At 39.0% G+C, this 14,578-nt stretch overlaps 1 protein-coding gene across 3 annotated transcripts in view; it reads left to right on the top strand.

Moving 5' to 3' along the window:
- The first annotated feature begins 530 nt into the window (after positions 1–530).
- The window catches only part of VGLL3 (vestigial like family member 3), a 54,795-nt gene continuing 40,747 nt past the window's right edge, over positions 531–14,578 (top strand). Inside the window, exons 1-2 of one of the 3 annotated variants that reach the window (XM_069578780.1) lie at positions 531–1,261; positions 13,345–13,462. In XM_069578780.1, coding sequence (XP_069434881.1) covers positions 1,136–1,261; positions 13,345–13,462 — 244 coding nt within the window. In that variant the 5' untranslated portion in view covers positions 531–1,135. Of the gene's footprint in view, positions 1,262–13,176; positions 13,463–14,578 lie in introns of all 3 variants that reach the window. The other 2 variants (XM_069578766.1, XM_069578775.1) reach the window with 2 other exon arrangements.

Below are 14,578 nucleotides of genomic sequence, written 5' to 3'. Positions count from 1 at the left end.
TGTTACTTTGCTTCTTTACAAAGTAAGTATAATTCTTTTCTACTTTACTTGATTAGATTGAAATACAATTATATTGGAGAAGATTGTAAACCACTTGCAAACAAATCTTTAAACAACAGCTGGATGTAGCTTTAATCCCGTGTCACTGTTTGCTATTTTATGGAAACCAGGCTGAAAAGGCCAGAAGAGCTTGACATCCCACAGGAGGTCATACCATGAAGGTGTAAACTTAAAGCGGAGATTGCAGAGAACCGGGCTGCATTCTTGGCATGTGTGCTCTTGCAAGGAAGTTAGCACTTACGGTTGTATTTAATGTAGGAGCTAATCCCACTTCATTTTGCGCCTGCTTTGTTTTACCTCTTAGTACACTTGGCCTTCATTTAGCCTCGGCCTCTACGTTGGTGTTCCCTGTAAAATCTCGGTGCTGGGAAGCCCTCACGCCCGGCGGGCAGGTGACAGGAGATGGGCTGGGAATCCGCGGAGCTTTTTAAGGGCGTGGAGCTTCTCGCATACCATTCCCTCCCACCATCACCCCATTGCCGGGAGGCGGAGAGGGCTTCCAACTTCGCTCCAATCCGCGGCCGGTCCTCCCAGGGGTCCCCCTGCTGGGCGACCGGCCCGCCACCGGCCGAGTTGGAGGAACTTCGCCGAGCTCCGCGTCAGACCCGGAGAGGAGAGCGCTCCCTCTCCTCCCCGGCCAGCCCCCTCCCCGTGCCCCCGCCTCCTGGTCCTCGCCCAGCCGGGAGCGTCGGTGATAGGACGAGCCCCGGGCGTGCATTGTGTATATGCAAACCAGAGCCCGGCTCCCCAGGTCTGCCCAGCCCGGGCCGTGGGCGCCAGAACCCCGCACTGTCATGTCCCCGCCGCGCGGCGGGCCACTGCGTCCCCAAGTCGCTATATAAGCGCAGGCCAGGGGACACCCAGAGGGGCTGAAGATGAGGGTGCCCGCGCATGGGCCCCCGCTAACTGCCAACTCCTCCCGAGCCCGCGCGACGCGCGGAGCCCGCGGCCGCCGAGGATCCGCCTTGGCCGCAGTAGCTGCAGCTGGAGCTGCGACAGAGGCGGCGGCGGCGCCCGCCGCTCCAGCGAGTAGAGCCGCGGCCGCAGCCCCGGGGCCGCCGCTGCCCCGGCTGCCATGAGTTGTGCGGAGGTGATGTATCACCCCCAGCCGTATGGAGCGCCCCAGTATCTGCCCAACCCCGTGGCAGCTGCAACCTGCCCCACAGCCTGTTACCACCCGGCGCCCCAACCTGGCCAGCAGGTGAGTCACCGACCGGGCAGCCTGCCGGGGGCGGGGGCGAGGGGCACGGAGAGTATCGGTCTGGGGCTCCCGCGACGACGTCCCTCTGGGGTGGGTGGCGCGGAGGATGCTCTGAGAGTTGCGGGAGCGCCCTTGAACAGAAAGCCATCGGAAGAGAAGAGCAGAGCAGAGTTTCGGGAAGGACGGACAGCCAGGTGGACTGGGGATTCCCAGCCCCTGGCTGGGGGCTTCAGTGAGCTGTGGTGATAGCCACCCTAGCTCTTAGGGCTCAGTTCTTTGAAGCTCGCCAAGGGCGCCTGTTTTAAGAATATGTGAGTAAACTTCCTTTAAACCAAGAATTTTGTTTCCTTCGGAAAGGTGGAGTGTAGGTTTTCTTGATTAAGAGGATGAAATGTGTCACTGACACGGGGGAGGCTATCCCGATAGTGAGCTCACGGATTGTCTCTTCTGGGACTTTTCTGGTGGAACATGGGTCTAGTGTGATATTCGTCAAATTATATTAGAAGGTCTTTGTAAGGTCTGTCTTCTTCCATACTGTGACTTAGGGGGCAAGTATTGATCCCCAAATCCCTCATCTATTTTTAATTTCATCAAAGCACGGAGGTGCTATGGTTCAGTCTATTGGACAGAACCCTCTCCTTTCCCAGCCAAGAAGTAACCTTGAATCACTGAATGCTGTATCTCCACCATGCCAAGAGTGACTGAATGCTGTTAGATATGAAGGGTTCAGGAACTAGAGAGATGATAGTATTCCTTTAGAAGGGAGAATAGGGTTCTGAGGAATTTAGCGCTGGATATCCCTGGATGTTCCTTTCTGGATGCCACAGAGTGTCAAGGGTTAGTCAGCCTACATAAAGCACATACGTGAGCACGTGGCTAGGGTGTACCAAAATAGGGTCCTCAGACTCTGGGAGTTAGGGTGGGTTGATTTGGTGAGACTTAAAACAATGTGATTTATGTACTCTGAGGTGGAGATACCTATCAGGGATCCAGGTGCGTTTCTAATAATAACATCCACAGTGTTTATTGATTTTTTTTTTTTAAGTTTCTTAAAAACCCTGTGCTTTATTGTGGTCTTCAGGGTTTGGCTCTTTAATTAATCTGGTCATTTAAAATATTTCCTCTACTTCTGTCTCTTTACTAGATTTATTGTGCTACTCTTTGGAAAGAAATGATAACTTCTGTTTATAATTTAGAGACTGAAATTCAGCTGATTCTGGAAGGGTACATACTCTAGATTCATCTGCTGAGCAGTATGAGCTTAACCAGGACAACTAGGGCAAAAGAGGAAGGAGCCTCACTTGGTGGCTTTTTTTTTTTTTTTTAATATTCATCAGCTTCAGCATTTAAAAGCAAGATTACTTTTAGGGAGGGGAATGGGAAAACTGTAATTTGTGATCGAGGGTAATAGGTTAAAACATTTTGGTTAGGCTCTTTGTTTTGATTCTTTGGCTTTAATATAAAAGATAAAAGTAATGGAGAAAACCATTTAAATCCAAGTCAGGCAAGTGATGCAAAGAGACATTGGATATCTGTTTTGTGTGTTTTAAGAACACTCTGTTCCAGATAAACCACCCTCTTCTTCTTTCCTTTCTTCCATCTCAGACACTGTGGAGGCCTTCAGTTATCAATTGGAACATAGATGAGCAATAAACTTAAACTTTATTAAGCACTCATTAAGGTATTTTTCCCCGTCAAAAATAACTTTAGCAGACTACTTTTGAGTAAGATTTTATTTTCTAGTGTTGTGGAAATAGTTGCATTAAAATATGAATATTTAGTGAGGGTTAGAATTGGAATAAGTTTTTGAGCTAGAAAATAAGGCTTGGTACCAGAAAAATTGTAAATAACTAATCATGAAATATAGTTTTTAATAAAAAATGACTCCAGTGCCTTATCTAACTTTTGCAGTAGCCCCGGAACTCAGTTCCCAAATTGCATTCTTTTGCTAAGACCATGAACAAATCAAAAATTGAGCTTTCTTTTTCACTTGAATTGTCTACCTTGATGAGTATCACATATTAGTAAATAGTAATTTCTGCTACCCTTTGGGCTTCTGTAGATATTGTTTAAGTAGGTGTTAGGCTGAGTCGAGCTTAAGAACTTTGTTGAGAAGTGTGCTTGAAATTTTCATGTTGCTTTGACTACACTGGCTTGTTTGAGATTTTGTTTTGTGGAGTAAAGAAACTATTTGACTATAACTGGCTAGCAAAATAAAAGACAGTAGTGTAGCCACTGTTCTTTTACTGTCAGGAGTTTATTTTGATGACCTATATTTTCTGTTGGAAAAAAGATTAAATTAGGCAATTGTTATCAGGCTGACAACATTTTTAGACTATGTGGTGTGTGTATGGGTGAAGTGGGACTAATATTGACTTGTCCTCAACGTAGTCATCTGAGAATACATATTTTGGTTGTTTTTGCATTCCATAAGTTTTTATCATCATTATCCATGAAGATTGTTTTCTCTGTACATGGGAAGTGACCCCTAGTAGCGTCTTGCCTGAGAGACAAAAATAAGAGCTACGAGCCCTACTACACTAAAAAATTGATTTGTTGAGGACAAGAAGCAGAAAAAGTGATAGTGACAAAGTTTAGTCACCACTTAGAAAATGTTATGAAAGATAGCATTAAAGTTTTTCGGTCACTTCTGTATATTCAATTATTGTATCTTTGAATTGATTTTTTTCCCTTAAAGCCATATAGCTCTGAAGTCTTTGCAAATTATTATAATGGTTTATTACACTGGATTTTAAACTTAAGTATATTTTCCTTTAATGTATGATTATATAGCAGAAAATTCTTTTTGAAATAGTAGAACTTCATACTCCAGGCACATGTACTCTCAGCTTTTCCCCTAAAAGCACAGTGTTATGTTTGAAATTTTAAGTTTTATTTTTTTGTTTGAACATACTATACATTGTTGGTGGGTAATAGGTTAGCACTTTATGTAAATATACCTGTAGAGTCAATTTTATAGTCATTGACGTTACTTCCTGGAAACTGCATGGCTGTGCATACATAGTACAGTGTGGTTTCTAGAGCCAGGATTTGTTGAGGGCTGCTAAGCTGTCTGGTCCCCGTGCCCACCATTTCTTCCTAGCTCGAAAGTAGCAGCCCCTACTATCCCCTCAGGAGAGCTCTTGACCCAGTCTCTTAGCACATGCTCCAAAGGCATGATGACACTGCAGAACATGGACAGAAAGGAATGTACTTGTATCCTAGTAGTGACAGTAGGAAAAATGAAAAAAAAAAAATTTAAGATATGTGTCAGGAAAAATTGAGGGAAATAATGTGAAATCAAAAATTCCCTTCATACTCTGTGGATTCCTCACCTTAAATGCGGGCAATCTGCGGTTGTCTAAAATCTCCCTCTCCCTCCCCGCATACTTTCATAATGTTAACATTAGGGAGATATTTAGAGCTTTCAAAACTGGGTAGTTCATAGACGAGGCAGTGAAAACAGAGGAGAATAACCCTTGTTCACTAATTGTGCATAAGAGTTTTTAACACTCACACTTTGGGCTTCATATATGAGTATATTTAATCTCCCCTCTTCCAGGGTGACAGCTGGGTGACTATACATGCATGCTTCCACTTAAGAGAATTAAAAGTCCTGGGAGGCAGAACTCCAGTTATAAGTTTGTAAGGGATTTTTCAGGCTCTTTCTCTGGCCTCTGCCACTTTGGTTAGGTCTTTAAAATCTCTCCGAGACTCTGTTTGTTAGGGAAAAAAAACCCTGGAAAACACGCACTTCAATCCCTCCTTTTCCAGATGGAGAAATGCATGTTTATAGGGCTGAAATGCCTGACTAAAGATTTCAAAGCTAATGGGTGACAAAATTAGGACCACCGGATCCCCTGCTCCCTAGTATAGCATCTTTCCACCATACCATGTGGTCCCCTAAGTTTTTTTTTTTTTTGCTATTGTGCAATAGGCTTATTTTTGTCTTTAGTGCTCCAAATCAACTTTTTGATAAAGAAGATTAATATGCAGTAGATTCTTTGGCCTTGGGGCTTGAAATTCTTTCCAAGTCCTTGGTAGTGTACGTTTTTAGTTTAGGCATTCCAAAGTATTTTTGCAAGCATTTGTGTTATGCTAATGACTTTTGCTAGCCATGTTGCATCCTTTGTTGATGAAGCAGAATATCAGTTAGCAAATGAACATGTATTTATTTGAAAATAATATTCAGGAAGTGGTATTAACAGTCAGCTTTAAGTGCCTTATATATCATTGCTATTCCAACATAAGTTTAGATTCATTAAGAGGAAAGCATACAATTACATTCTAAATAGTTTCAATACACAGGCCACTTATTTAAGTGGGAGGATCTAATTTTCTTGCAACTGTAAGCAAGGACTTAAGTGGATTTGTAAGAGTTCATACAGGACTTCTTTGAGAAAGAACAGCCTCTCTGATTCCATACAACACAAAATAACTTGACTGTAGACACTGAGAAGTTTCAAGTGCCTCAGAGCTTTATGCTCCCAATAACTTTCCAGCCAGAAAATTCAAAGCCAGAAGGAAAATTAAACTTTAAACTAACTAAACTGAACTGTTGTCTCTGGCAATCAACCAAAATGGAGATTACAATACCGATAGTACGGGCAGGCTGGAAATCCATAAAATCACAGGCAGTAAGGCTTCATTCAGCAGAAAACCAAATGCCAGGACAAGGAAGCATTCTGTGGAAATTTAAGTTAAGGATATTTTCTCTCAATGCATGGAAGTCCTTCTTTACCTAGTGCTTGGTAGAGGCTCACATCTCACAGAGTTGGAGAGGACCGGGAGATGATAAAGGAAATGAGGGTGATCAGGAGGTAGAATAATCCCTCATGGTACCTCTTTTCGCAACTACAGAAGAGATGTTGTGCTGACCCAATTCGGCAATATGTACATTTCTATCTTTTATCTTTCTGTGCAAAGGGGCTTTTCAGTAACACTAAAAATATTATGCTTGGCTATTATACAGAGGGAAGTCAGAAAGAGAAAATCAAATATTGTATATTAAAGCATATATACGGAATCTAGAAAGATGGTGCTGATGAACCTGTTTGCAGGGCAACACTGGAGATGCAGACATAGAGAACAGACGTGTGGTCACAGAGAGTGGGGAAGGAGAGGGGGGAGTGAATGGAGATAGTACCATGGAAACAGGTACACTACCGTATGTAAAATAGCCGGTGGGAATCTGCTGTATGACTCAGGGAACTCAGACCCAGGCTCTGTGATGGGGTGGGAGGTGGCAGGGAGGTTCTAGGGGGAGGGGACAAATGTATACCTATGGGGTGATTCACATTGATGTATGGCAGAAACCAACAAAATATTGTAAAGCCATTATCCTTCAATTAAAAATAAATAAATTAGAAAACAAAAACAAAACAAAAATATTATGCTAGGAATGCTTAAGTCAGATTCTAAAGTGAATTTGAGAAGTTAAGTGACTGCTGTTCTAAAATCTGGACACTTGAATCTCATTCTCATAGGCCCTATTTCCAGCTGGCTTTAGAAAGAAATCTCAAAACTGATAAATCTAGTAATATATAACAATTCATGGTATTATCTCTAGGAAAGACATTTTCACTCAAGAAACAAAGCTCTCTAATACTTAAGTTTCCCGACTCTGGCAGAGACCAGTGAGGGAAATAACTTTGGTCAAAACTTTGCACTGAATCTTTGAAAAAGCACCTCTTTTAGCAGCTGGTTTTCTACTTTAGCTATTCATTTAGGAAGAGCCTAAGAATGCCTTGAACCATTAGATACAAACATTTGCTGCTAGAAGTAAGTCATAAATGCCATGTTTATAGATATTTCAGCAGATATCAGATTTATGCCAGTAATTCACAAGTATGATCTAAACTAGGGTAACAACTATTTTTCACTTGTCTCCTACTTTAGTAAAGAAGAAAAAAAAAAAAAAAGGAAAGAAAAGAAAGGAAGAAAGGCCTGAAGTGAACAGGTGTCCTTTTCTTCTAAAACTGTATTATTTTAGTGTGCCAAAACACTTGTCCTTAGTGGATAGGGTGAGAGGATTCGAAGGATGCCTCCTTTCTCGTTCCTGTGAAGATAGCTAAAGGAATTACCCAAACTAATACCTAGGAATTGAGCTAGATGACCTACGTCTGCAAAATAATTAGTCTTCACTGATCTGTAGGTTTTTTTGGCCAGTGTCCTGAAAAATCAGAAGAGGCAGCCAATGTAAGAAACAAAATTAAGTGTGAATTTGTCTAGAGCTCCAGCATGTTGCTTATTAGGATACAGAGTTGTATAAGACCTCTGAGATAATCAAGTCAAAATTCCTCATTTTCAGAAGAGGAAGTTCAGGGCCAGAGGTTTTAGTTCTTTACCTAGATATATGGACTAGTTTTGGTCAAATCTCCTAAACCATTCCAGTTCTTCTTTCTATTGTGTTCCCTTCCCATCTGGGCATCCTTAGAAGCAAGAAAAGCAATTAGTAATTTACCCAGTGTTACTTATTTTCTCATATAAAAATTTTTGAATATTAGCTACTTGGAGAAATTAGACAATTAGCCAGGTAAATAAACCCTCAAGTTATCTTTATCATTTGCCTTACAACCCTCTCTCAAATGCTGTGACTATCATTTTTGTGGCTCCAAGTCTTTGCACACTGACTGACTCAAAGTAGGAGTTAACTGACAATTCCATGAATAATAGATAAATTTTTAAAAGTGAAATCATACCCTAAATCTAGTAATAGGATTATACAAACATACCAGAAATTTATACGTCAGAAATGTTGTTTCATTCAAAGAAGTCTGTTTGAGAGAGAACACATACCCTCATGATGTGATCATTGCTTAAAACATTTTGGGAATGCAAATTTTGAAATTCTCTCTCAGCCTGTGGCACATTTTTTTGAACATCTTCAAAACTGGAAAATGTTCATCCTTTAAGGGGTGGGTTTGATTTTTTGATAATGACCAGAATCAGTGAGCAGCAAGTGTGCTCATAAAGAGCTAATGTTATTTTTGGTTTGCTTCTTCTTCTGTTAAGAAAAATAAAAACAAACACACAAAGCTAACAAACAAATCTTGAGGTATGAATGTATCTTGTAAATTGACTCTGCTTATATTTCCAAAATAGTATTTTCAGAAAAACTTTATTTTGTTTCTGACTTGCTAAGGGGACAACACATTTCTAGATATAGAAGGGCAGGTTCCTCTAGGTATACATATATTTTGAAAAACAATGTTTTATTTAATAACCATATTTTGATATGTTTACATTCCTAATTTTTAAATGTTATAAATAACTTTTGACTTTTCTTAGTATATGATACCATGCTACCTGTGGGCTTCTGTTTGCTTATTCAATTAAATATTATATAGAGGCTCATTTTCTTTAATCTGTTTTCTTAGCAGATGCTTTCTAGTCAAATAGAAATAAGTTCTAATCCCATCCCTGCCATTTACTAGTTAGATGCTGGCCAAATAAATCAGCTTTTGTGTGTATAAATTGAGAATAATTGTTTAGACTGAACATTTCTGCACCGGTGAGAGTTAGTGAAACAAAAATACATCAAAGTTCTGTGAACTATTTTCCTTATCCTGATCCTCACCCTGACCTCCCTCCACCTATTCCCCCTCCTCCAAATAGACTAAGGGCCAAAACTTCAAGTCTCTCTGAGATAGATTTTAAAATCTGTTACTCAAGTAAATTCAGAAAAATATGATCAAAGATCAATCGCACTGCTTTATGGGATTTATAGTTTTGAAACATTGACTAGAGGCTAGTGGTCCTTTCTTATAGGCCCTAACCGTATCTGTCAGGATGAAAGAACCATTGCCTTAGAAAAGATAGTCAGTAGAATTTTTTTTTAAGTTATTTCCAAATATTCAGTGATTCATTAAAATATTTTTGTTTCCTTAGGAAAAAGTTTCCACATATGCACAGTAATCATTTGGCATTTTGTAGGCTTAAGCCTTGGGGAGTTAGTGGTATTTGGCTCGTGACATGGAAGTCTTTCTCTTGTCAGACAAATCCTTTCCCCGGCACATTCCTGTGCGAGTTTGTTTCTGCTGTGCCTGATGGCAGTCTGTGAGGTGGTTTAGCATGGTTTGCACTGCCTAGCCAGACTTCCTTCACCCTGCTGCTTTCAAGCCTCTCAGAGTGAATTTTAACTTTGTGGCTGTTAGCTCAGTCATTGTTTCATCGAACTGAGGGTTATTTTACCTGAAGAAAACTTGCTATTATTCTGCAGTGAGGGGTACATTCAATAAGCCAACTTGCAGTCTTTGACATTCCTTCTGATGACTTATTTTTGTTAACAATTCTTAAGTGTCTAGTAAGAAAAGCATGAATATTTCTGACAGACTGGGCTATTTTTAGGGAGTGATAGTGCATTTTAAGAAAAATATGAACCACATTGCCTTTCAGCCTTGATTCAGGAAATCTATCTGGGTTCTGATGATTTAAGATTTATTTTTAACATTTTGAATTTTGTATATTCTTTTCAAGAACAAAGATCACGCTAGGGAAGTTTCATTCCAAGGAGCATACACCAAGTAAATATAGAATATGGCAACAGCATACATAAGTAACATACTTAGATGTTTTTTGGGGGGGGGAAGGCAAAGGACTAATTTACAGTCACAGAAGAACAGATAACAAGGTAGTCAGGGCTTAAGAATCAATGGGGAGGAAGATTAGAAAGGTGTGAATGTCAGCATATGAATCAATTGCTGTTTTAATTTTGTGTTCCCATTTTCCTCATACTCACACTTAATGTTCAAGAAATGTGTGTAAGTTCAGTGTTGGCCTTTTAGGAAGCTATCTGGCTAATCAGATACTTTAGAATTCTTGTTTAAACCAGTGATGTTGATGGTGAGGTCATAAATGTGCTTGTGTTGTAAATGTAAATATTTAATTGGTTCACCAAAATATTTGTGAAAATTGATGCAACTTTATCTCAAAAAAAAGTGAAAGAAGTGACAGTAAATATGCTTTATGTCTTGTCCATTGGTCGATATACCATAGGCTCCTTTTCTATTTTATTTGTTGGATAGTCTCCAGCAAATTCATTTAATTAGTAGAAGATCTGCCTCAAAAAGCTAGGAAAGAGAAAAAAAAATTATTTTATAATCCTCCCCCAAGTGTATTTAAATAAAAGCATATAATATAGATATTCACGCAGTATCGTGTGTATTTGAAAGGAATATTTCAATATATATTTATATAAAACCATATATAGATGTATATTATATATAGGAAATATAAAGATTATAGAGAATCAATGCATCCATTGACAGAGAATTGACAGATAAAAGGTATTTTGATACAATGGAAGATTTTGCATATCTTTTCCCATTTCATAGTGAAAACTGTGTAAATTTTAGATTAGTTTATTTGTATCCAATCACTTAACAATTGAGCCAAAAAGAATAACATGAAATTCTATAGCAGTTGGAAAATTGTGTAATTTTTAATAGACTGAAAATATATAGTTTAAATTCAACTGCCAGCAATGTAAAAATTAATTTTATTATCATCATTATTGATCATAATACTATGTTATATTTGCATACAAATGGAAGCTAAGTTCGTATTTGATTTGCAGTTCTCAAGTCTTTCACATATAACTTATTTTATTTAAGTATCAATTGCTAATTGGGATAAAATAAACAATTGCCTTTCTTTGGATAATTATCATAGCCAGGGTTCTTTCATTTAAAGAATAAATGTTAAACAAATGAAACAAGTAGATGTAAAGCCTGACTCTCACAAACTGATTCTGTGCTGCATGTTAACGGAGAAGAAGAAATCGATTTAATAGATAATACTGAACACTTGTGGCAGTGAAGCCACTCTATAGTAGTTTTAATTTTTTTCCCCATATAAAAACAATGCTTCTTTCTAACATGCCTGAGAATTTGGCAGAGTGTGTGCATTTGCTTAAAACCTTATAACTTCGGTAAATGCACATGTGAATAGAGAAACAGTGCCATCAAGAAATTATACTATTCATTTAACTTCATAATGGAATTTATAGTCAGGAGTAACTTTAGAGGTCAGTTAGTTCAATACTCTCATTGTATATATAACCTATGTTACTCTGGTGTTTTTATTATTGAAGTTAAACATAAACATGTTCAAATCTGTGCAAAACAGATTGTAAGAATTTTGTAACCACTCAGTCATTACCAATTACTTATTCATCAGCAAGGCATGTTCACTCACAGGGAATGAATTTTCTATTCATCATGAGTCGATAACCTTACTGAAACAAATTTTAAATAAAAAGGAATATATATGTATGTATGTATGCATATGTAGGTACACACACACACACACACACACACGTATATATAATAGCCCTAAATAATAACCGACTGCTTGTAATGTGCCTGAACATTTCAGAGCCTACCTCACATGAGAACAACATATTCATTGCTGGGGAAAAGGGTTAAGTTTTTTGAATGATGCGTTTATAGTTTGTGGCTATGGATTTTGAAGCTAGTAGTTACCATTAGAAACATTAAGAATCTGGCTTAAGTGTTTTGATAACATTTGACAATCTATGCTTACTGATTTTCTGGAACGATTCACTTCTTATCTACTCACATTCACTTTCCAGTATGAATTTTTCTCTGAAATAAGAACAATGGTATAACAAATGGTCAGGTTTTGTAGGTATACAGATGATAGGATGCTGCTTTTGTCGCTAAAATAATGAATTTTAACATTTTTAGCATTCTCTTTTTATATATAATTTATAGTAAAATTGTTGATTATAAAATTGATATGTGCTCGATGGAAAATATTTGGAAATACTGGAAAGCAGGAATAAGAAAATAACAACTACAAGCCTATCACCCAGAAAAAGAATACAAAGCATAACATTTTGGTGATTGTTTTCCACACTACATATCCTTCTCTGCCCTCCTCTGACACACATGTACACACGTGTAAATCTATCTGTATATTTTTCATATTCACTCTGGGCCCACCACTTGTACAGCCTGTGACCTTTTGCAAGTTACTTCACTTCTCTGTGCCTCAGTTTCTTCATCTTTAAAATATAAAGAGTAATAATAACAATATTTGTTATAGGATTGTAAAGATTGAATGGGGTAATAAATATGTGTCAGTCATAATATAAACTACTTATATAGCTATGATTATGTATTTTGAAAATATTTTTAAATTATCAAGTGTTTTTCACTTTGATTTGAAATCCATAGTAGCCACTGCTAGTACTTGTATTATTTTCAGTAAGTCATCATAATACCTTTTTTCCCTCCTTTTATGATAATGGTGGTAAGTGGAACATCTAAAAAATATGTTCCATGCAAAATGGATCTTCACACAGGCTTATTTTGTCATTTTAGTTTGATTTTTGAGAAATGAGTTCAGCACATCTGCCAAATCCTTTTATAAGATGCTACATTCCTGTTTTTATTTTAGTGTATTTCATTTGTGAAAAGCTCTTTTCTTCTCTACCCCTCCCCCAGGCAGTGAGGCCTCCTTCTCTATTCCTCCCCATGCTGAACTATAATGTTGCTGTACATTAAATCTTTAAAATAGAAAATGAGAACAAAAGTGGAAGGGATCTGTCACTTTCTTTTTTAAAAATTCCTTCTCCTTTTGGTATACCTAGGTTAAGAAAAGAAAAACACAACTGCCTTTCACAGTCTGAGAATATGCCATGGGATAAAGGACATTTTTTCCCCAACCAGATCTGAAATAACAGTCTTTTTTCAGGATGGGAAGCAGAAAGCCGCTTTGGGGAAGGGGGTCGGGGAGAAGGAGTAAAGCAAATGAAGAAGAATCAGTTTGCAAACATATGTTAATATTTAGAGTCTTTTTTTTTTTTAAGTGAACAGTTAACTAGTTAATGCTTTTTTTTTTTTTTAACAAACTGTCTTTGATACTGTGTTTTGTTTATTCCATCCCAGAAGAAGTTAGCGGTATACAGCAAGATGCAGGACTCTCTGGAAGTCACCCTTCCCAGCAAACAAGAGGAGGAGGAGGAGGAGGAGGAGGATGAGGAGGAGGAGGAGAAAGACCAGCCTGCCGAGATGGAGTACCTTAACTCTCGCTGTGTCCTTTTCACTTATTTCCAGGGAGACATTGGGTCAGTAGTGGATGAACACTTCTCAAGAGCTTTGGGCCAAGCCAGCACCCTTCATCAAGAATCTGCCATTTCAAAAAGCAAGATGGGGCTAACCCCCTTATGGCGAGGTAAGAATTCCAGAGCAGATGCTCTCCAGGCCACTGGCTGTGTTTCGCAACCGTCTGTACCAGGTTCCAGCTGGAGACCTGCCCCTGGAGGACGGATATCCACTCGCTTTTTAATTTTTAAGGACAGCAAGGAATTTCTTTCAGACAAACAGCTGGATCAGTTTTGTCACATGTGGAATGCAGGGTTGGAAAGGATGCAGTCACACCCCTTAAATTCCTCATGGAAAGTAGTGATGCAACCGGCCTGAGTTTATAGTGGCAGGACTGAGCTGCGAAGCACCATTCCTTAAGCCCCGATGGCCCAATTTGGATCTCTAAATAATGGGCGTGCCTGGATCAGCGTTTAAAAATTAGCTCTTGCTCATTCCACTAGGTGCTATGTGGTAACATAGCAGAGATCTGAGTCTGTCCCAGGAATACAGACTTTGAAAGCCTTCTGTGTTTGCTTGATGGCTTACTCTGTCCCACTCTGTTGTGATGTTAACACTTTGTAGTGTACAAAACAGATATCAGTGACTGTATCTGCCTGATTTCTGCCTTTTTTTTTTTTTTTTTTTTTAACCTCAGTAAAGCAAAGCAATAGATCGGGCTTCTTCTCCTTTATTTTCCTCTCCATAGAGGTCACAGAAGTGTGTTCAAATCTTATTTCTGACTCACAGAAAATGATCAGGTGACAACTTAATTGAAATAAATACAACATCAGAGAAAAAACAATCCGTCATTCCAATGATCGGTTTAGAGAAATGCATTATGAACTTTTCTTCTGAACTCACCTGGTTCCAAGAAAAATCTAGTGGAATTGTTCTCAAAGTGTGGTTTCCAGGACTGGGAACATGAGCATTGCAAGGGAACTTGTTAGATATGCAAATTATTGGGCTAAGCCCCAGACCCACTGAATCGGAAACTCAGAGGTAGAGTAGCCTATGTTTTAACCAGCCCTCCCAGGGATTCATGTGCAGGCTCAGGTTTGATAGTTATAGATCTAGTGCTGTGAAAATCACAGATTGCTGCCTCCTAACTCAAACCTTTGAATCAGACAGAGGGTCCAGAAGGAGGCTCTGGGAGTTACTGTAACCAGTGCCCCAGGCGATCCTGCGATGAGGAAAGGCTGGACAC

This window comes from Ovis canadensis, chromosome 1, assembly GCF_042477335.2.
Source record: "Ovis canadensis isolate MfBH-ARS-UI-01 breed Bighorn chromosome 1, ARS-UI_OviCan_v2, whole genome shotgun sequence".
NCBI lineage: Eukaryota > Metazoa > Chordata > Mammalia > Artiodactyla > Bovidae > Ovis > Ovis canadensis.
The sequence above is the reverse complement of the archived record's forward strand: the minus strand, read 5'-3'. Positions and strand labels throughout refer to the sequence as shown.